The 23,922-nt window shown below is 36.1% G+C and overlaps 2 protein-coding genes across 4 annotated transcripts in view; one reads left to right on the top strand and one right to left on the bottom strand.

Moving 5' to 3' along the window:
* Positions 1-6,382: 6,382 nt before the first annotated feature.
* cdx1a (caudal type homeobox 1a) lies at positions 6,383-13,743 on the bottom strand. Its single transcript, XM_065270671.2, has 3 exons — positions 12,691-13,743; positions 7,724-7,872; positions 6,383-7,002 (listed from the first exon to the last, which is right to left on the bottom strand). Exons 1-3 carry the CDS (start codon positions 13,061-13,063, stop codon positions 6,823-6,825), a joined length of 702 nt encoding a protein of 233 aa, XP_065126743.2. The 5' UTR covers positions 13,064-13,743; the 3' UTR covers positions 6,383-6,822.
* A 4,270-nt stretch (positions 13,744-18,013) lies between these two features.
* pdgfrb (platelet-derived growth factor receptor, beta polypeptide) overlaps positions 18,014-23,922 on the top strand; it is a 78,671-nt gene continuing 72,762 nt past the window's right edge. Inside the window, exons 1-2 of one of the 3 annotated variants that reach the window (XM_065274015.2) lie at positions 18,014-18,103; positions 18,359-18,495. The gene's annotated coding sequence lies outside the window, so the exon portion shown is untranslated. Of the gene's footprint in view, positions 18,104-18,186; positions 18,496-19,124; positions 19,283-23,922 lie in introns of those variants that run through there. The other 2 variants (XM_065273999.2, XM_065274005.2) reach the window with 2 other exon arrangements.

Below are 23,922 nucleotides of genomic sequence, written 5' to 3'. Positions count from 1 at the left end.
GATCTACTGTCCCTACTGTTTCATTATTGATGATAATAGGGTGCTGAGGTTGTGCCAGTCCAAAAGCCATTTCTTTTGTTTTGCTGATGTTAAGTTTAAGATAATTATTTCTACACCACTGCGTGAGGTAACACTTTAGTATGGGGAATACTTATTGATTATTAATTATGACTTTTGCCTCAGTAAACTCTCAATTTACAGCTAATTAATAGCTAATAAGGTAGTTGTTGTAGCCGTTAGGTTTAGGTATTGGATTGGGTTAAGAGATTTAAAATATGGTCATGCAGAACAAGGCATTAATATGTCCTTTATAAGCACTAATAAACAGCTAATATGTAAGCTAATAAAACACTAGTTAAAAGTGAGTATTGGTCCCTATACTAAAGTGTTACCGTCATCGGCATATTTAAGGAATATGATGTTAGATAAAGGGCGAGCATAATCGTTTGTGTAGAGTGTATAAAGAAAAGGGCTTAGGACACAGCCCTGCGGGGCTCCTGTATTATATTTGCGTAATGATGTCGAAAGGTCACGGATGACGTATGTAAAACTACGCCCGAGTGTGGAGAAAGAGGACGTTGTTGTATGTTGAATGATACTAATAAATGTCTTTGTGTCAGTTTATTGTTTAATATGGTTTGCAAATGTGCGTTTCATATATGTAACACGTGACCTTTCCACTTCATTATGCAATTATGCTGGCGCATCACACAACCGGAGGAAAAATTAAAGTTGTGGTTTAAAAGTGCACATTTTTTATTTTTCTTGCCAAAAATGACAATCGTTTCGCTAGATAAGACCTTTATGCCTCGTTTGGGATCATTTGTCCTTTGCAAACTGCAATCATAAACTGCATTAAAACTGTTAAGTTTTGGGGTCCATTGAAGGCCATTAAAATTAGAAAAATCCTGGAATGTTTTTCTCAAAAAACATAATTTCTTCTCGACTGAACAAGAAAGACGTTTTGGATGACATGGTGGTGATTAAATTATCTGGAAAATTGACTAAGCTTTTAAGACTGGATTTTTATGATTTTTTATAAAAATATAAAAATAAATATTTTTGGCATACTACATAACATTTTATTTAACTGAATAGATTTTATTGTGGGGTCATTATGCTCTTCATTGCATTTTTATTATTGGCCCATAAATGTACTTTATTAAATTTACCTGATTAAATAAAAAAATGCCCCAAGTATTACCACCATGGACCCCCTGTTGATGGTCTAGACATTAAAGTACCCCATTATGGAAGCAAATAACAATTTATGATATACTATGCATCATTTTTTTTTGGAACTGTTGTTTGAAATATTACATGTAAATAGTACACATATAATATATTACATACCATATATAATATCAGTGAAACAAAACTGTAAAGCTATAAATGTGTACACCCTAGAACGGATGTGTTATAAACAACACATTAGTCTTTATTCTGGGACAACAAATGCGTTTTCCCAGAATTCACCCATCTTTGTGTTACTTTTAACACAACTTGTGTTTAGTTTGAACACAAAATCAACACAAAATGACACATAATGTGTTAAAATTACACTTAATGTGTTAAAAGCATAACACAAAAAGATGAGTAAAAAATGAACACATCCTTTCTAAGAGTGTATGCAGGCTATTATTTAAAACGGATAAATCACAGAAATTTTCAGCCAAAACTAATTTTGCATAGGGCCTAAAATTCTGTGCTGCTCTCTGAAAACAGAGGCACGTTCAAGCTCAAACCGTTTTGTTACGGTTTCCAGGTTAAATGAGATGTTTCTGGGAAACAGTGTGCACCGGTGTGCAACAGGTTTGAAATACATTTTCTCTTGTTTGGTGGGTATGTCAAAAATGCCAGCCCAATTGGCAAAAACATGATATAAACCACGAGGTATTAAAGAAACAATACGCATAATACAGTAGGTGCAAGTAAAGTAGTTTGCAAATGTGTTATCTTTTATTATGGACAGCAAGGGCAGTGACTGTAACATTAAGCGTATTTTACAGTATTAAACACGCATTTATAACATTAGACACAAAGTATTACCTTATAACCTGATAGATGCAACATTTGCGTCATCAGAACAGAGTGTTTAAACCACCAACATTTTGTCGGGGTGGACCCGGCCCTGATGTGTTAAAAACAACACCTTCTATGTTATTGTAGGGAAATTCTGCATAACCAACACATCTCTGTGTTATTGAAACAACACATTTTCTGTTATTTTTAACACAAAATGTGTTTCATTAATTTGAACCCTGCGATGTGCATATTTCACATTAGTTGTCAGTTATAAAACGCCAGGTTTTTATAAATCCCTTACCTTTAAATAACACAATTTAATAAAAAAAATATGTTTTTTTGTAGATACTTTGACACAAAATTATTTCCTATTGTTTTTTTTTGTTCCAGTTTAAGGTTCAGTGTTGATATTGTGAAATAAATCAAACATTAACAGTTCATACACATGATCTTCGATACGTTGCTGCCGTCAGTTCTTTATCACCTTTTTAATTGACATGAATCATCTGACAAAAAGGTGCCAAGAGGTCAAGGTTAACCCTCGGTTCAACAATCCGACCCATGCCAACCGAAAGCCAAGAGATGTTACTCTAATCATTGCATTAATGATCATTGATTATTTAAAGCCTGAGGATGCATGATGGCTTTTGTTAGTAATTTTAAGTTTGTAATGCTTTATTTATTTTAATAATGTTTGTACCTCTATTCTGACCTCGGTGTTTCTGTGAATAATTGACTTCATTGAGATGTGCTTCTGTTTTTATCAGTAAGCAACATTTGTTTCCTTATGTTATCACTTTTTAAGATCCACACAGTTTATTGTGATCAGTAAAGATTGCACGCTAACTGCCCTCCACCCAGTGAGATTTAAAGGTTATATGAGATATGTGTTTAATCCAAAACGCAAGTGAATCTCATGAACATATAAGAGAAATAAAAGAGAAGTTATGTTTTACAAACCAAAATGTTTCACTATTTGCATGCCATCAGAATATGCAAAACTGTCAGCAAAAATGGTCCCAACTGGAGACCATAGCAGGGGGAACATATTTTCATCAGGGGGTGCTGAGAAGGTTTTCATTAGTTTTAAAACAATTTTATTGGATTTTGCAGACAAATCTGCATTTCTGAATGGCCTAAGGGCATGAAAGCATTCGATGAACGTATATACATTCAGTCAACATGCATTTGGTCAACATCATTTTGGCGGAGGTGGCATTTAGCGGCTTCTGTGTCTGAGTTCCTCATTTGTTGATCATAAAAGGGAAGGATTTGAAGATCACACATAAACTTCTTCCACCCTGAAGCCATTTTGGGGATTTTCGCCTGGATTTGGCCTACCCAATTTCAAAAGCATCCCATACCCACATGCAGAGGTTTACATACAAAAGTTTGGTATCATTTTGCAGGAAACCCTTTGAAATTACATAAAACACTGTTAAAAGTGGTAAACATGGTTGTATGTGATATCAGTCCTCTAATAAACACAAAAATAAATAGGCGCTTTTTGATGTTTTTGTCTAAAGTTTTTATTTGACAGTATATAACTCTGGCCCTGGGTATCTCAGGTCCCTGCAGACAGTTTTGTTTGATTTCAGCAATTGTCAGCTTACAGAGGAAAAAGGAATTTTTTCTCTATCATACATTTGAAGTGTCCCCATAACCACATACAGTGGAATAAATGCAATTTCTTTATATCATTTTAAAGAAAACCCTTTGAAGTTACATAAAAAGCTGCTGTTTGTGACAAATATTGTTATTTATGTTGTTTTTCATATGATGAAACACCAAATTTTCTTTTTTATGTTGTAAACACTGTCTTTGATAGTGTATAACTCTGGTTCTGTGTGCTCTAGCAGACTGCAGACAGTTCTGGTTGTTACCAGCAGCAGACAGTAAACACCCAAAAAAAGAATGAACTCTTTATCATGTCGCATTCAAAAGATATTCTTATTTTACTGAAGGGTGCGGAAATACATTTTTCATGAAAATATTAATTTTTTGTTTTGCACATATAATAAAAAGCTAGGGATTAATTATGCACACAACCAAATAAAATGCTGTGAATGGACTCATTGTTTAGAGTAGGACCTAAAATAAACGATGGTGTATCATTTGTGGCTATATGTGCTATCTGAGGCAGTCCACACTCAAGTTTCACATATGTTTACAAAAGACAATTTTTTACCTTATTATTCATTCGATGATTGTTGGATATGTGTTGATAATAGAACAAAAATAATGCTGTAGCCTTATTCCTGAGAGTGAGAGCTTTCATTTGATATAAGACTTGCCCATGTTTGTCATTTTTGAAAAATATGAAATATGTGAATATTATATGATATCAAAAAATATTGGGGGGGTGATAGTGTAAATTAAGTGTAAATAACTTTCTTACATTAAAAGATGTGTCAAAGTGATGCATATCTGCAGAAAGTAGAGACTCTAAGCTTTCAAACAGTATCTCATATGTGTTACTGGGGTCCATGACGGAGTATCAAAGATTAAAAGAATATTTTATATTAAGTCAAAATACGAAATTCTGGACCCGGGACAGGGTCCTCAGGGTTGAAGAGGTTAAGATCAAAATGTAAAATGTGTGGGATAACACTGGTCATCACAAGTTTATTAATCATTATCACCATCACATCTCTATTCTTAATGTTGACAGAAGACATGCTACAGGTTTAGTTGTGAACTGTAACTTAAAGGCTTCGCATGCTTCACATTACACTTAAAGTCGCAATGAAAGTAAAATAAAAAACTGTAATTTGTTTTGTAATATTGTGGTATTTTTTTACAAATGATTTATCTGTGAGCTTCATTAATTTTTTAAAAATTCATGTGCCCTCATAATCTTTAATCAAAAATGCAAATCTCCTCCCCTCCTAAAAACGATCTCTCTTTTCTTCCGGTCATAATGTATGGCAGGTGGGCGGGGTCCGGGAGAATATCGCTGCGATTAGCAATTAGCAACACGACCCAACTTCAAATGATCCAATCAGATCTCGATGGACAAATTCAAATCCAGCCCTGCCTTATTTTATTTCAGAGGCCGGCTTTACTCGGATACACGTCACCACGGGGAAAATGAGGCAATTGATACTTCCGTTTCATGGCGACTTTAACCATTTTACTAGCTTCCAGTAACGACACCATCTTGGACCCATGAGAGTTACTGGGTACACATGGCAACCAACGCTAACCACACTTAAACTCTCTCATGAATTGTTGAGTCCAGATGGCATCATTACCAGAAGCTACACTCTTAAAACGAATGTCTTAAAATAACACATCTTGTGTCTAGTTAAGGACAACACATCTCTGTGTTATTTTTGTGTTGTTTTAACACATCTTGTGTTGTTCCTTCTATTTATTTGAACTCAAAATCACATGACATGACACATACAGTGTTAAAGTAACACATAAAATGTTAAATAGGATAACACAAAACGAAACCGTGTGTTAACACATCTTTTATAAGGGTATAGTTATTACAGTTTATAAAGTTTAAAATATGTATATTTCTTCTACAAAATGTTATCAATTACATGCAGAAGACCTGGAGCCGTGGATTACTTCTGTAAAGGATGTATGCACCTATTTCGGCTATTTTTGGTACCAAAGTGTACCTCTAAAGTGCTACGATGAACTCTTTAGATGCAAAACGTTCTGCCCTAATGACATTTTGGGTCCATCTTTTTAGCCTGATCTCACAAAATACGTGAAATAGTCACGCATTATTTTGCTCAGTTTTGCGTGACATTGTCACGTATTTCCACCATTTTACGTGCCCCTGCCACGACTTTCTTTTTCGTGACAGTCCGTATTGGTTACTCAACTGTTTTTCCTATTTTCTTACAATTGTCGCTTCAGTTTTCTGTTACATAAAATGACATCCTCACGCAAACCCAACTCTCACCCTAACGTCAGGCGACAATGGTTTATAAAGCATACGAAAACATAATATAAACCAATACTTTAAGTGACATCCTAACGCAAACAGCAAATCTAACCCCAAACCGAAGTGACAAATGTAAGAAAATAGGAAAAACAGTTGAGTAAACAATACGTGAAACGCTCACGGAAAAGAAAGTCGTGGCGGGGCACGTAAAATGGTGGAAATACGTGACAATGTCACGCAAAACTGAGCAAAATAATGCGTGACTATTTCACGGAAATTTGTGAGATCAGGTTGATTTTTTTACCTTTTTTTCTAACAGTGCGCAATTGACCCAAATTCTTACCACAAAGCTAAAAAGCTTTGTTTTCTACTTTAAATCTGATATAAGCAAAATTGGATTTGTAAATTATGCGTTTAAAAAATTCAAATGAGCTGTTTTACTTTGACTGTCCTCAAATAAACTCTTTTTATTAGAATTTAAAAACATTTAAATGATTAATTGCACAAGTTCACCAATTCAAGAGGCAACAATTCCCTCCTTTTCAAAAAAAATAAAAAAAGAAGTTATTTTTAATGATTCAGTAGATTTAGTAGAAAATATTTTACAAAACTGCTAAACATATTGGCACTCAGTGTAAAATAGGCACTTAATATACAGTCATCCAACAATAATTTTCAACAGTAAGCGTGGTCATATCAAAAGCAGTCGACAAATAATTCAGAATGTTCCTCATACACTAAGATCATATTTATTCTTTACAAAAATTGAAATACTATGTGTTTTATTCACAATAAAATGTGTTTCCTTGTCATTTGCGTAGTGCAATGTGAGCGTTCAGTGTTACTGAATCTGTGTAAACATTTAGTGTTTATCCTTCAGTTATAAACAGTTCTCAATATTCCTCTTTGATATTGGTTGATATATCCGTCATCAAACTGTTATTGGTGCTGGTAACCATGGTGACGTTACTGTGGATGGATGTGTTGGGCTGTGACGTCTGCTGCACCTGCTGCAGACGCTTCTTGTTCATCTTCCTCTCTTTAGCTCGTCTGTTTTGAAACCAAATTTTTACCTGTGAACCATAAGTGGGTGTAAATGACCGGTTATGGACGGTTTCAGCAGTAACATAAACAAGCAGCTGTCATGGTCCGCACGTAACTTCCAGTAAACTCCGCTAAGAATAAATAACAACAACGTTCTTTAAACATAGTTTATTTATATAACAAGCAAAAAACAACACATAGATTACCTAGGAAACCGAAACATTTGTTATTTTCGGCGAGGCATTTGTTCAAGAGATCAGTTTAGCAATTAGTCAGACCGTTAAAAAAACGAAACCGGAGGTAAAGTTCGGATCCAGACGTGTATCACGTCAGCGCACGTGCGTCCGATGAAACCGTCTATAGACTCAACTTAAACCATTAAAGGAGCTGTATGTAGGTTTTTGACTGTACTAAAAAAAGAAAAGGCTGCAGATTTTGTTTGCTTATATTATTTACTTGGCCATTTTTTCCATCATTCACAGTTGGCTTGTGGTTTATAACACCTTTTCTGTAGTGTGACAAACTTAGAACACATTTAAAACTTTTTTGTGTGGTTATTAACACAGTGCAAGTTGTTTTCAGTTTGGACAGCTCTTAAATTTTTTTTTGTCTAGGACTAGTCTAAGCCCTGTCCGGGAAACTGCCCCGTTATCTGATCTTTAATCTAACTTTAACATCGGGGGGAGTAAATGATGAAAGAAGTTTTATTTTTGGATGAACTTTCCCATCATCACACAAAAGTGCACCCACCTGCCGCTCCGATAGGCTGAGGTTCACAGCGAGTTCCGCCTTCCTTCTGATGGTGATGTAGCGACTGAAATGAAATTCTTTCTCGAGCTCCAGACGTTGCATGTCGCTGTACACGACTCTGTATTTGTCTTTCGTTCGGGTCTTTCCACCTGTAATCATAAGAGATCTGTTAAGATTTTAGACTTAAATACTCAAGTGTTTCACTTGACATAAATGGAGCGGATTTATGTTTTAATGTTCGGCACCAATCATTGTTCTTATTAAAATGAAAATATATCCAATAAGAATTTTAATCTACACTGTAAATTTTTTTTTTAGAAATTACAGTATTACTGGGTATTACTGGCAACTAGCTGCCCGTAACTTACTAGATTTTACATTTATATTTAATGGTAACAGTTTGTTCCAAGTTAAATGAACATGAAACATTTTCAGTCTTTATCTTCTACAGTAAGTTACTGGCACCAGCTGCATAATTACAGCACATTTAGAAATAAATTGTGCAGAAATGTAGAAATTTTCATTATTTTAATAATTTAATTTTTATGTCTGGAAACGTCATGCTTTTAGAGTTTTTACAGCTGCTCTTAAAACAGAACGACAGAAGAGAAGTTTTTAAAGGTTTTAAAGGAAGGACATCAGCAAAGGTCTCACTTCCTTTTTTTATAATCTATTTCAGCATCTCAAACAAATGAAAGCTGTGGCTTTCATTTAGAAATACTGGTGGAGAGTATGTGCATGGTAGACTAAAGCAACCTTGATATTCCTCCTTTAGTTTTAGTTCCTCTTTAGATGTTTGTGTGAACCAAATTTGTGTGTTAACCACGTCTGCTATACACAACTTCTTGTAAGAGCAACTATTCCATAAGCTCACAGTTTAAGTGGTAGAAAGTGTCAAAACACTTTTAAACTCACAGACTGTGGCCCAAAAACTTTTTTTTAAAGTTGATGTGCTATACTGATATGCGTAAATGTTGTTAGTCTTGTTTACTTTTTATAACTTACTGTAAGCATGTGACAAGTGTTATACAGGAACATATATATATGGATTCTTTTAGAATAATGCATATTAGTTAATTGCTGACTAACAGAAAACTTTTGTATCTAAGTCTGTATGTCTACATCAGTGGAAGTCAGATCAAATAATATGTTTAATTTATATAGCGCCTTCCCCAAGCTCAAGGACGCGTTACAAGGTACAAGATTTCAAGACAAATGAAATACAGAGTAACAAAACACATACATATTTGTCAGACATTTGCCCAGGACAAAGGATCACATGCAGCTGCATATGATAAAAACAAATGTCTGTTAAAATCTAACAATGTTTAGGTTTGATTCTGTCCACAATGAAAATGATTCGACATAAGCTTCATCACTTATTGTTCCTTGGAATTTCAATACATTTCTTTTATTTGCTTCATTTTTATCATTACAATGTGTTTTACTGAACTTCAGATACAAAGCTGTACATTAGACATGTTTAAATGAAAGGCATGAATTTTGTCATAACAATGCCAAAATGACCACCAACAACACTGGCATTGAGATGTGAGACAATTAATGCGAACAATTCTATTCTGAATCATTCAGGACACTTAAAAATATATTGTGCATTTACAAAAAACCCTTGCCAACTTCCGTTTTACAGACTTTTTTAAGAGTTTTCATCACTTTCCTTCACCGGATTTAGCTGACAGACATAAACCCACACACACACACACTCTTATCAGTGCTCCAAGGTTCTCTCACAGTGCACACAGTAGGGTGCGGCACCTCCTCAGACTCGCTGGCTTCTGCTCTTATTAGCTTTTCAAAAAATCTTTCACTTTGTCGACAGGCTCTGCGTCTTTAAACAGCATGCGTTTAATGCGCTGATGAATAATTGAGCTGCCAATATTGTGCAACAGACCCTCCACCTTAATTCATAAGTCGTGACACAGCATTGACTCACTGTTTCTGTTCAACTGATGGCCGGCCACACGTCTGTCCTCATGGCACCAAGACAATCTTGTTTACCTTTCGTTAAATGCCGATTTTTCTTTCTGTGACATCAGCGATACATAATGATTGATATCACAGATTCTGGAAACGCCGATTATTGGCACACTAATCACCGAGACTCCTACTTGAACTAACAGAAGTTAAAGTGGGTGTAATAGTGTGTCAGTGGAGTCCTCTGTTAAATGGATGACTGATTTTACTGGGATTTATCTCCTCAGACTGGTCATAAGAGGGCAAACATTTTGAGTAAACTCAGTACATCAGGGTTCACAGTGTTTAACATTATTACAACATGCACGCACATACAGTCATGTGATGTGTTGAGATAAACACAACTATCAATCTGTCAATCCTGCCCGACATCTCTGGAGACCATAGACATCATTTTTAGGCATTGTGGCCCTCATCCAAACTCTCTGTTCTTAAACGCACATTTCTGACACCTCATTCTGGACATTCTCGTCAAGTTGCATGAATGACTGTAACAAGTTCAATGACATGAAAGAAAAGTGCATTATAAACATGTTAACAGGCCAGTAGGTGGCAGAAGAAGTAATTTTATGTGTACACTTATGTGCACAATTTTTCATAGTCTACTGAGGAAGATATCTGTAATATTACACCTAACTGTTTAGAATAAAGCATTATTAATGTCTCAGTGTGACAGTTTACCAATAGGGGGCAGCAGTGAATTGCATTGATAACGTGCGTGTGTGCATGCACTGTAAAAAAAACCTTGGCTTTGAAAGTCAATTCAACCTACTATTTTAAGTTTTGCCCTGTGATAAGCTGAAATAGTGTGTGTGTTAGGTTAGATATAGAAATTGGGTTGTGGTTCTCAAACTCGGGCCCCCATTAATTTATCGTAAATTCTGCGTAGGCTAATTAAACCTCAGAAATAAGGCTATTAATCAACATCATGTCATTGATGTCATTGATAATTTTTGTTTAATTCAAAAGTTTGAGATTGTTTTATGTCATTATTTTTTTTGTGTGTGTGTGTGTGCATGCGCACATGTATGTCTTAAGAAGTGCCATACACTCTAAAAAACAAACGGTGCTATATAGCACCAAAACAGTTGCTTTGGATCGTAACGATAGAAGAACCATTTTTAGTGCCATATAGCACCGGTGAAGAACCAGTGAAGCACCAGTGAAGCACCTGTGTAGAACCATATAGTGCTATGTAGAACCATATGTGGTGCTATATGGCCCCTATATGGTTCTACACTGGTGCTTCACTGGTGCTTCACTGGTGCTTCACTGGTGCTTCACCGGTGCCATATGGCACTAAAATGGTTCTTCTATCGTTACGATCCAAAGCAATTGTTTTGGTGCTATATAGCACCGTTTGTTTTTTTAGAGTGTAGGTCATAACATTAAAAAGCTGATTAGTTAAATGAGCTGATGTGTACCAACTTGTTGTGTTTTCTAAAGAAATGAATAGTAAATAAAGAAGTTCAGGTTATTGTTACACATTTCTCACATTTCTGAAACAATGTCATCATATCTATATTTGTTTTTGTCACATGATGCATGTATGAATGATATCAGAATGTTTGAATAGTCAAGCATGATGGCGACATTTGCATCCTTTCCAACCCTCTTTGAAAACCGAACACAAAATTATGATAATTATTGTATGTATTTTATGATAATTATTTTTTTATTATTGAACATAATTATTGATGACGTTTAAGAAATGTGACTGAAACGTTGTTGGTTTAAACTTCTTGAAAAAAAGGGAACATAACTGTATGCAGATATTTTTTCTATTTTTTTTATACATCCTTTGATCTTGCACCTGGTTAAGACTTTTTTTAGATGTACGTATTTTTATCTTTTATTAAATGTGACCGTTTACACAGACATCAGTTCAATAATATCTTAGATTATGACTGGTTGTTTCCTGATCTGCCTCTGAAACATTCATTGTTCATTATTCATTACTTTTTCATTTCAAATTATTGATTGCAAAGTTAATTCGAAACAATACGTATTATGAAACAAAACGGAACTGAAACAGACAGCCTGTCTGCAAATAAAGGCCAAATGTGAGTAAACAACTCACATTAACAAAATCCAACACAGGAAAGATGTTACATCACAACTTCTAGAAAAAAAAGCTTCTAGTCAATTTCCGTTTCTCACCAAGGTAAATTTAGTGGTTTGTTTCACTTGAGCTTTATATCTTTTGACACACAACTGTGCCAACCTTATATCTGCAAATAGGAGATTAGTCTATCACTCTGTAAACTATTAGCCACAATACTTTGATAAGGCCACAAACATAACTGTTCAACTACATGTTTCTTTAAATAATGTCAAAGATCAAACAGGTGGGTTCTGCAGGGAATTTTAATCCTTCTGTAGCCGGACCGCATACTGTACAAACTCATTTGTATCATTTATAAACTGTTTGACTGAAGGGCAGAAAAAGATGAAAGCCATCTATGACTAAATAACTAAAACACAACAGCAGTTAGACTGCTTTACATGCTCTTGGAGCTGAAAAGAAACTTTGTTTTTATCTATATCAAAAAGTACATCTGATTGTATTAAATGATAATGGTTTACAAGTATAGGCTATTTCCATGGTACTTTAAGGCACTTCTAAGAATATATGTTACAAGGAAACATCTAGGCTACTAAGGTGCATTTTCGTAAAGCCCCTATAGGTAAAATAAATATGGCATTATCAAGGCATAGCCTATAACAAAGACATTAAAAACTTTTATAAAATGTGATATTACAGGTACATGACTAAATTCATTATATTACCATGGTGCATGCATGCTCAAAAACATGCTCCTATTATGGTAAACAGTCCAAAGCATCATGAAAATATCATTGCACTTTTTTTAAGGAAGTGAAACAATTAATTGAGGTTGAGTTGTTTAAGGTTCAGTTACGTTAAGTTCAGTTTTTTTTTTAAGTTCAGTTTTAGCATCTTGATTTCTCACCTGGAATTGCAGCACCGGTGGCGCGTCTCATCCAATCCTGCGGTTCTTCTCTCTCCACTGGCGCGCTCTGTCCGCCGCTCAGCAGCCCCTGATCGACGGACGGAATGACGTTCACCTCCACGCCGTTACCCGGCAGAGAGTGACCTGTCCCGTGCCCGTACAGTGGCGGCCAGTCCTCACGTGCCGCTGAGCCGAATCCGGGACTCCACGCGCTCCCGGTGTGATGGAGTTCATTGCCGAGGGCAGAAACCGGGTGGTATCCGGTGTAATCCGGGTACGGGGTGGACGGATAGACGTTCAGGTGAGGCTGAGCGAGGTTCAGGTGTCTCCCGTACATGGCAGTGTCTCTCTCCAGCAGGAAACTCACAGACATTTTTCCTCATGGACGAAAAGTTTTACTTTAACTAAACTTCACCTCACCTGAGCGCTCGCGAGCGTGCGTTTGTTTGCCCAGCTCTGACGTCATGCCGGGACACCCACCTGAGCTGATTTATGACACTCGCAGGTGCCGCTGGCCCGCCGGAAGGGCGATATTATATGATCAACTGAGAACGTCGATGAAGGCTAAAATGCGTTGAAGTTTTGTCTCTGTTGGGGCTCTCATGACACCCCATTCGCACTGGCGACGTGACGCGACGCTCCATCAGTGAAGCTGGCGCGTGCCAGATGGGGCGTCTGTCGCGTAAACCAAATATAGGCTACAACATTTTGCATAAAGGTCAGAATATGATGTGTGTGTGTGTGTTTGAGGTGAAGACGATGAATAGGATACATGTAATGGTACAGTGAGGTGTGTAATTAAGACCCACAAAGAAATATATATTTTATTCTAAAAAACGTCATGAAATAAATGAATAAGAAACCTTTGTAAGAAAAGTCAGATTTCTTAAAACACAGGAAGAATATTTTGGAATATTTTAAAATCATGTCGTGTGCAAAAAGCACAAATATGCACTATGCGCAATGCAAAAAGCAGCTAACCACTGCAATGTGATTATTATATGTAATAATAATAATAGTAATAACAAGAGATAAAAATAAAATAATGTATAATATGTAGAGGGGGAAAATGTAGAGGGGTTTTCAGGGGTGGTGACAGACTTTTGGAGCCTACTGTACATCAGAGCGGCGCGCATGACTCTTTACATCAGAAAGCGCTCCTGCATTTCAAAGGCTCCCGCGCGCCGCACATCAAAGAGCAGCAATAAAGGCGACAAATGAGCGCCGTTGTAAAGTGAAATCCTCTGTATTCAAATGCCGATGTCATGCAGCTTTCTGCTTCCTTTCACAGACTCGTGCTGCTGCCGTGAGAACCCACTGAAATTTCTCATGCTTCACGTGAACACTGATACGACACTACATTTGAACTTATACTGTCGTCAAAGTTGTACTACACTGTGTGGCTTTTTATTTTGTTATTATATTGTGAAATTAAATTCATTATTAAAAATAGACTTGTGTTATGTAACTTATAATGTTAGCTACTTTATTCATTCATATATTTTTTCTAACTTTAAGGTTCCATTATAATTTGTTTAATTTGTTATTTGAATGGTATACCCTTTCAATAAACATTAAGTGTTCATGCATCCCATATAAATGTCTTTTCAGGTAAAGTGAACCTGCTGGTCTGGTAGGTGGTTTGTAATTTGTTGTAAAATAATTATACATTTAAAAAGGCATTGTTTATTACAAATCATACATTACATTAGAAAATATTTCAACGTTTTCAACGTTTATATATATATATATATATAGTTCACTTAATTAATGAGTAAATCTGATATAACATGTTTGTTGACATTCCATTTGTAGGCCTATAAGTCTAACAAAAAAATAGATAAATACTAACAACGTTTATATTTTAAAGCTTTTTGTCTGAATCTACTTTCAACACGGTAACATAGTCACATACAAGATGCATGCATTTTGCACATTTTGATGCCTTTGCATCTGCTCTCTTTACTTTCTTTAATCTTCAACCCGATATTCCTGATAGCTTACTTGCCACATTTTTATTTTAAAGTACACGTCAATTATAAAGTAAACAGTGAATGTCAAGGTCTTAATTATTGTGAGTGGAATTAGTAAATATTACATGTGGCTCACTTTCACTCAACTGGCCCACTTTGTCTATAGCCTATTTAAACTGCTTACAAAATGTTTTGCATTTATAATAGTAACAAATAAAACAACAGGTACTGTCACAGAAATGTTTGTTTACATTTACTAAGCATATAAGAAACCATATAAGTTAGAAAGGAAAATCTGAGGTGTGGCCATACTCATCACTATTTTTTTATAATTTAAAGATAAAGCACATAAGACCTAATATCCTAACAGTAGGCTAAACCCCACTGAGCACAATACAATCAAACCTAAATGCCCCACCTTACGTGAATTCACCATTTATTACAGCATTATTATAGTTTTTTATTTTAAAACATGATTTTTATTATTACTAAACATTTTTGAATAACATGCACATTGTATTTTATTTAAGGTGGAAAGGCAAGTAAAAAAATTTATGCAAGATGCTTCCCCATTTGTAAGCCCAATAAATGTAAACTGAATGGACATATCGTGTCGTGTTTTTCTCTGTTTGGTCACTAGTGGGCAGCACACAGCTGTGCTCGTGCACTGAGCTGTACTATAACTTTAGCTCTCCAATGTGGTGCTTTTAAAATTATTAACATAATGGTGGTAGTCAAATCTACTTACAGTGTGAAATATGAGTGTGTTCATAATGTGATCTTTTTCTTTATCATTTAGGTTAAAACATGAATGTCTAGGGAAATGTTGTCTTAAATTATGTAACTGTATGTCTATATATATATATATATATATACACACACACACACACACACACACACACACACACACACACACACACACACACACACACACACACACACACACACACACACACACACACACATTCTGGTTTCCATGTTTTGTGGGGACATTCCATAGACGTAATGCATTTTATACCATACAAACTGTATATTCTATTCCCCTTACCTGCCCCATTCCCTAACCCCAACCATCACAAAAACCTTTCGTGTACCTTAGATTTTCAATAAACATCATCAGATCAATACACAGAAAGTTTCTGGTACCGCGTCTGTTTTTGCTCTCTGGCGATTTCTCCTCCTCCATTTCCTGTCTGTGCTGGAGCTGTGTTCATCCCTCATACTTTTTACAGGCCAGCTTTTCATCCTCAAACTACTGCCCATAAATTTATTTAAAAGCTGAAGTTTGTTTCATATATGCAACAAATATCACAAGATCAACAAATTTGTATTGCATTTGTATAGACATACTGTCAATTTCAAAAATTAAATTACGCTCAGTTTTTATGTACTGTAACACTGCTGTAAAAGTGGAATTTCCACCCACAGGTAAGTTTAATCCATATTCACCAGATGTTCTCCTTAAAAACAGAAAGAAATATAAAACAATGAAATAACGAGTGAGGGTTTTGTTGTTGGTTAAGCTGTTTACAGGACTAGACAGATATAGAGATTTAGTTTCACACTCAGCAGTTCTCTGACATCTGTTTGTGTGATTTAAACCACAGCACTGCTAAAGTTCTTCAAATTCAGCTTTAGCTCTGTATTTTTCTCAACAGGAAGTTAGGCTCGGATCACATTCATATTTTGCAGAATCAGTTTTTAGTTTTTTATGCAAAATCATCAGATTTATTACTACATATAATAAAGACAGAAATTTGATTATATTAGTTTAGAGAAGATAATCACCTCATTAAGATTTATGAGTGTTTATTGGCTGTGTCGACTCTAGGTGAGGCTCAGTGTTGTAGCTATATTGTTGGGAAAATGTTTATAGTGTACAAACCCACCTAGGAAAACTTTCTGCTATTTTAGATTTTTTTTAAATCGCGCGTGCACGCGCCTTGGCACACGCATGCACGCAGACAGAGAAATGAAATGCTTCAGCGCCTGTTGACGGGCCGCAGATAAAGCGGAATGCTTGTGAGAATTAAAGATCTGACATGCTCCTTATCTGTTTCCTGTCCAGTCAGTTTAACAACAAACTAAACTAGTCAGCACCACAAAAGAACTGATGTACTAATTTTCAGTAAAGCAAAAACAGTATGATAATGTTACCTGTGTTACGTTTGTGGATTACTGTAGCCTATCTCTGTGTGAATTTGATTTAGAGTAAAATTAGAATTGATTGAAAATTAAACAAATGAATGTAGATTAAATTAAACTTTAAAATGCTTTGAGGGGTTGTGAGGGATTTAAAAGGTAGATTTTTATATTTGTAAAAAAAATAAGTTGGAACTTCGCCCACTCGCCTCGAAGTGGATTGTGGGATTGTCCTCGGCAAGGATGCAGGTGTGTCAGGCTTGTTCGACTTCATGCGGCGCCGTAAGAATCGACAGGCGGAAGACTTCCAAGTACCGCGAGAGCGATTCGCGAAATCATACAGAGCAGTTTGCTTTTAAATCGCTCTCGCGGAACTTTGACGTCATCCGGGTGTCGGTTCTTGCAGGCTGTTGTGTTGCGTCCAAAATGTATTGCCTCTTTACTCCAGGTTAACGAGGCGTTTAAAATTATATTTGAAGCGAATTTTTAACAACTACTTTAAATCGTTAAAATGCGTTTAAAGTTGTAAACAGTGTAAATAAAACTTTCGTTTGTACAGAATTTGTCTGTCCTCAGGCCTCTCAAAGACCAGGCTACACATTAACAGCTTTGGTCCGTTGCTGCGATGGGTCAACAGCGCCGCCATGTTGGATCGGAACAACGATAACACATACAAGTGAGTTGCAGTTTACATTTATGATATCGATTTATGTGACACATTAAAACGTTTTGTATACTTCATTTTGTATACTTAATTAGTCAGTAAATTGATGTCAAAGTAAAATCAATAAGATATTAATCATCAAATTAAAATGAAAACACACTATCTGAAGCAACATACAAAAAAGAGGAAAGCAGTTCATTCTTAGGATTCAATAATATGCAAAGTGCTAATTCGTTTAACTATTTATACTGCACATAAGTGGAAGTTTTTTTATTGAATCCATAGATTATCAAGCCAACATAAAAACTCTATGGCACATAAACTTTTATCTTCAAGTCTGTTTTGTCCATTGTCAGAAGAATTACTGAGCACTGTATTTGTCATCTGTCCAAGGTCTTTAATGAGCGTCTGTTTATCAGGACATTTTGTGTTCACTCACACTAATACAGAGTGAATGCCAACACTCCCAGTCTCTCTCTCTCTCCCAGTCTCTCTCTTCTCTGTCCCACAAATAAAGGGAAAAGGCCTTACTCAGCTGCTGGACACCGTTATGAATTTGCAAGCCACTCAGCTTGCTGCCTGGAAGAAAGAAAGAAAGAAAGAGAGAGAGAGCCAAGATTGAAAACAGATCCCGGTACGTTGTGTGTGTGTGTGCTTCATACGCTACTATTGACACACCTTCTCTTCATCCAAAGCCACACAATATTCCATTGCGTTTTCATTTATCGTTTAAGGCCGGTTGTCGTCTGCACTGAGACGCTCTGATTTGCCCTGAAAAGAACTTTCTCTCCTGTTTTTGTTTCTAATTCCTTTTCCTTCTCTTCAGCTGGCCGCTGCATCGCAAGAGTTGCCAAACTCCTTTAATTCTCCCTGCGTCTCGTGTTTTCAGCACAGGAGAAACAGACGACTGTTGCTGAGGAGCTCTGGCTGGGCTTGTGTTTTGATGTGTGCGTCTCTCCTCAGCTCTACCAAACCTCTGGAAGACAGACGTCCCGTTTAGAGAGGCACGCTTGAGTTCTTCAAACGGTACGACTGTTTTTGTTTTAAACTCAGCTGGAGATATGCCATCACTCTTTTATAGTTTAAAAGACTTTTTGGTTTCCTTTCCTTTAAGTTTCAGCTTTGTCTTGAATGTTTATTAGTTAATGTGGATGGCATAATTTACAAAACTTGATGAAAAATGTTTGAAGTCTCAGATGTCTTGCATTTTAAAATTGTTGAATTTTCATCTAAAAACTTAAACGTAGGAGAAACGTAGGAGACAAAGTCTTAAAAGTAAGAATTGCGGTAATTTATTAGAAATTAGCTGTTAATCTTCAAGGTTAAGTGTTGTTTATATGTGGAAGGATGCATTAGGATCTTTCCTGTGGTACCTTTCAGAGGTGGGTTAGTTTTACTAGTGAGTGAACCCTGCTGTGGTGATTTGACTAAATAAACAAGTGGTGCCCAATCTCTCTCTCTCTCTCTCTCTCTCTCTCTCTCTCTCTCTCTCTCTCTCTCTCTCTTTCTTTCTCTCTCTCTCTCTCTCTCTCTTCTCTCTCTCTCTCTCTCTCTCTCTCTCTCTCTCTCTCTCTCTCTCTCTCTCTGGTCTGGGACCCTGGAGACTAAAAAGCTTTAGCTCCATCCCTCCCTCGACCAGCTGTATGACCGGCCAAAGCAAAAGTGCAGATAATTGAACACTGTTGCTCACACATAGTGAGAGAGAGAGAGAGCCAGGGATACAGACTTTAAGTCCGAGAGGAAAAGTAAGAAACAACTCTGAGTTTTCTAGGAATGCGGTTGATCCGAAGTTCAGGATTCTGTGTTGTTGAAGGTAAGAGATGTGAGCTCATTTATCTGCTGCACATTCCCTCCATTATGTGTAATTTCTGATTGACTCCAGCTGGTTTTCCTGAAGGTTTTTCCACAACATTTGATTCTTTTTGGCTATAGTAAAAGTTCCAGTTATTTTTGTGTTTATAGAGTCAATAATGAAAAGACGTGTCGTTAAAGTCATGCAGCAAAAATGTGATATTTGGTGAACGTTATCACATGATGTGTCAAGATGTTTGTGTCTGAACGTGATTGTGTTGGGGAAGGATGACCGTGCATCATCACATCTGATGCTCTGTCTGTGTTTGTGGTGAGAATTGTGTTTTTCAAATGGTCTGGGTGGTTGAGAACGTTCCTGTTGTTTGTTTATGTCGTAAACATGTTGTATTGTAATGAGTATGTTGGGAATTCAGCGATGGCAAACGTATGCATGTTTGAACATCTTTACACACGGTTGTCAACATCGTTGAAACCTCTGGCTTGTTTATTTTCTTACAGAGCACGTTTGTGTTCTGTGTGTGAAGTTGTAACGCAGTGTTGTGTGTGTGGTGCTATAATACTAATGGTTTATTTGACTTGTTTTTCAGTCTTTGAAACACACCATGTTTTCTCACCAGCTGCATTGTTTGTGTCTGTTGTGTAACTGCGTTTGGAGGACAGTGACATTCCAGAACCTCATTGCCTAGATTCACAACTTTATGGCTTAACTTTAAGAACTATATGCTGCTTACTAAAATGTTTACAAAACTGTATTGCAAGTTGCACATTGTGATTTTTACAGATTTTGAGATTAAATGAATATCTCAGTCATGTATCCTTAAATCAGCAGCTTTATCCCAGATGTGTCTCCTAAAGTATAAGAAAAAGCAATAGACACTGATATAAAAGGATTATTATCATTAACTCAACAGTTTTTAGTGTTTATAATAAGTATCCGTTGAACTTATGATCTAATGCACAGACTTGGAACGCGAACATTTATAAAACCAAGTTGCACAGCCTCTTATCTGAAACGCAGGACGTTGTGTATGTTTCGAACACTCTGAATTGTTTGCCGCTCTCTTACAGATGTTCAGCAGCTGATTTCAGGGGCTCAGTTTCTGGAGCACATGTTCTCGGTTGCACTGAGGCAGAACCTTCATTACATTGTGTTCTAGCAAACTCCATTAGTCATCAGTTCATTGTTTTGTCATGAGAAGGTTCTGTTCAGATCTGCTCTGTATAGTACTAGAACACACAATCTTTAGTCACTGCATGAGTAAAACGTGAGTCTGCCGAAACTGTCAGGAGTGAAGTAAAGTTATGAGGACTGCATCACCAGCTGTTTCCTGTATACCCTCCCTCCCTCAGATGGGTCACATACCAGTCTGTAATGTGCTGTAAATGTGCTTTCCATTAGCAGCGGATGAGTGGAACTCATGGACACTAGACATAGCGTTTTAGTTTTTAGCATTTGGTTTAGGGATGCTAAACAATTAATTGCGATTAATCGTTAGCAGAATAAAAGTTTTTGTTTACATCACATGTGTGTGTAAACTGTGTATAATAATATGTATATATATAAATATGAACACATTCATGTATAATTTTAAGAAAAAAAAAATTATGTATTAAGTATTTATATTTATATATAATATAAATTATACATAAATATACAAATGTATATACACATGTAAACATTTCTAAAACATATACATGCATGTGTGTACATTTATTTATACAAAGTTATTATACACAGTTCACACACATATATGATGTAAACAAAAACTTTTATTCTGCTAACGATTAATCGCGATTAATCGTTAAGCATCCCTAATTTGGTTTCTAAAAAAAATCATAAATTTGAGTGTCAACTTAATATGTATAATACATGTTATCAGTGCCTTTTTAATGGTATAAGATGTCAGCATAGTACTTCTTAAATCATTGTATCATTGACTATCTTATTTATTGTATATATGGTTGTAATAGCTAATGTTATTCGTAGTGTTAACATCGATCAGTTGGTAGAGCATTGCATTAGCAGCACAAAAGGTTATGGGTTCCATTCCAAAGAACGCACACCAATCGAGGGGGGTCAGAGGGCATAAGTGACATTTTTGGTGAAATGGAGATATATACCAAATGAAAGCTCTTGATGAGCTCTTTCTGATGCCAAAATGACATTTTATAATTGAAGTTATAAAAGATTGAAATTAGTACACAATTCAGATCAAACCATGGTTATTTTTTTCTGGTCATCCTGTAAATTTGTTGAAATGTCACTTACGCCCCCTCTGGTTCTCATCACTTGATGGTACTTTGGGTAAAATAATTTGCCAAATGCATAAATGTAACTTTAAATAACATTAAAAACAAATTGTTCTAGTGTCATGGTACCACTGAAACAACACATCCTCATCCCATGGCGTCAATATTTGACGCCACTTGACCATGCGTCAATATGTTACGCGGAGGGTATACCCTTCGCGTCATTTTTTGACGAACTGGGGACTTCAATACTATTAGGTACGCGAAATTAAACAGTTGTCGCCTGACATTGGGGTTAGGGATAGGTTTGGGTAGGGATGTCATTATGTAAATCTAACCCTAAACCGACGCGAAAATGGTAAGAAAATGGTACGAAAATAGGAAAGAGAATGCAACGGACTCAATAGTATTGAAGTCCCCAGTTCGTCAAAAAATGACGCGAAGGGTATACCCTCCGCGTAACATATTGACGCATGGTCAAGTGGCGTCAAATATTGACGCCATGGGATGAGGATGGGCTGACTGAAACTACGTTGTTATAATGATTCATGATAAATAAAAAAGTAAGACCACAGTAATACCATACTGTTCGTCTAACAAGAGGTTAAGATTTCTGTCTCTTTCAGCTCCTGCAAAGTTTCAGCATTTAAGAGCAGAAGTTTTTCTTCTGTCATCAGGGTAAATTTCCTTCACTCAATTGTCAGTAGTCTCCCGAATACTGCGGTCAATGACTGTGGCACCATGACCAAAAAATAACAATTATTAATGACTGTTAATTTACAAGAATGTAGAAAGAAAGACAAATGATATTGTCTTCATCAGCTGGATTATCTCTCTCTCCCCGTCTCTGCTTGTCAGTTTCAACTTTCATAATAATCAACTTTCATAATAAACAACTTTCATGTGTGCTTTATTGGCATGACAAAAACTGTACATTTGTATTGCCAAACAATTTGCAGCTGGGTTATGGAAAATGTGTTCAGTGTAAAGTAAAAAAGTGCAAATCCTTTATGTTTACAAAAAACATTTAAACGTGTATACACTTAATCTGTACATTCTCAATGTGGCAAACACTAAAGACTCTCTCTCTTATTGTGGACACAAGCTCTCCATATCGCAGAAATGTTTTCTGTGTCTGCCCATCTCTAATGTGTGCTAATTTGGTAAGATCCTATTTCGCTTTTGTTCAGGACACTGAGTGTGGCCCCTTACACACTGCAAAATATTATAAAGGGGACATATCATGAAAATCAGACTTTTTGTGCTGGTTTAAAGGTGACATAGAATGATTGAACGGAGTATTTATCCTTGTTCTGTGATGTGACATGTAGACAATTTTTTTTTGTTTGGGTCTGTAATGCCTTAGAAGCTTCCTAAAAACCTCTCTCAGAAAGTTCTATTAGGGTGGGGTTTTTAAACAAGTGGTTTTGCACCTATTTGGCTCCCCCTACTGGCTTAACTTGCAATCTCATTACTGATTGGCTGACTTTGATGCCACTCAAAAAATGTAGCCAATTATTTTAAAGTGGAGGGGCAGTGAGATGCCTGTGATGTCATAAGCATCAGTTTTTCAGATTGGACCGTTTTCTGTCTGACATTTCTAAAAGAGGAATTTCTATGAGACTGAGATGTTTAGCATGTTTAGCACTTTTTGTATGTTTGTGAATGTGGGTAGACTACCATTCAACAAAGACAAGGTAAAAATGGTTTTTCATTCTCTGTCCCCTTTAAGTGCTATGATTGGGTCCCCAGTACTTCTATCAACCTAGAAAATGTGAAAAGATCAACCCAGTAACTTAGTTTGGTAAACCATTCTCTGCAAGCATGTGAAAAATAGGTAATGGAAATTTGTCTCCCTTTGTGATGTCAGAAAGGGATGATACCATCCTGTGATCTGCACTATCCAATCACGACACTGCTATTTAGTGCATTTGCATTTAAAAGGACACACCCAAAAACTGCACATTTTTGCTCACACCTACAAACTGGCAATTTTAACATGTTATAATAAATTATCTATATGGTATTTTGAGCTACAACTTCACATATGTACTCTGGGGACACCAAAGATTTATTTGACATCTTATAAAAGTCTTGTGAAATGTCCCGTTTAAGGACAAATTGATCATTGTTTAGCTTTGGTTCTAGATGTCAGGGAAGTGACCTACTGTATATCCTCAGAACCACACTGATTCATTTAACAATGGCCATTTTTATGTTTAGGGGTTTAAAGTTATAGTTATAAGTCTAATGGGGTTTGATGATGTTTGATTGCCAATTCCAGTTCTTCTGATTGTTTGGTTGTTTGATTGACAGTTTGTGTATATATTGTGTTGTCTTGTGAATGTAGGTTTATATTGATTTAATATTTCACCGTAAAAAAGGTAAGTT

Source organism: Paramisgurnus dabryanus, chromosome 16, assembly GCF_030506205.2.
Source record: "Paramisgurnus dabryanus chromosome 16, PD_genome_1.1, whole genome shotgun sequence".
Taxonomy (NCBI): Eukaryota; Metazoa; Chordata; class Actinopteri; order Cypriniformes; family Cobitidae; genus Paramisgurnus; species Paramisgurnus dabryanus.
The sequence above is the reverse complement of the archived record's forward strand: the minus strand, read 5'-3'. Positions and strand labels throughout refer to the sequence as shown.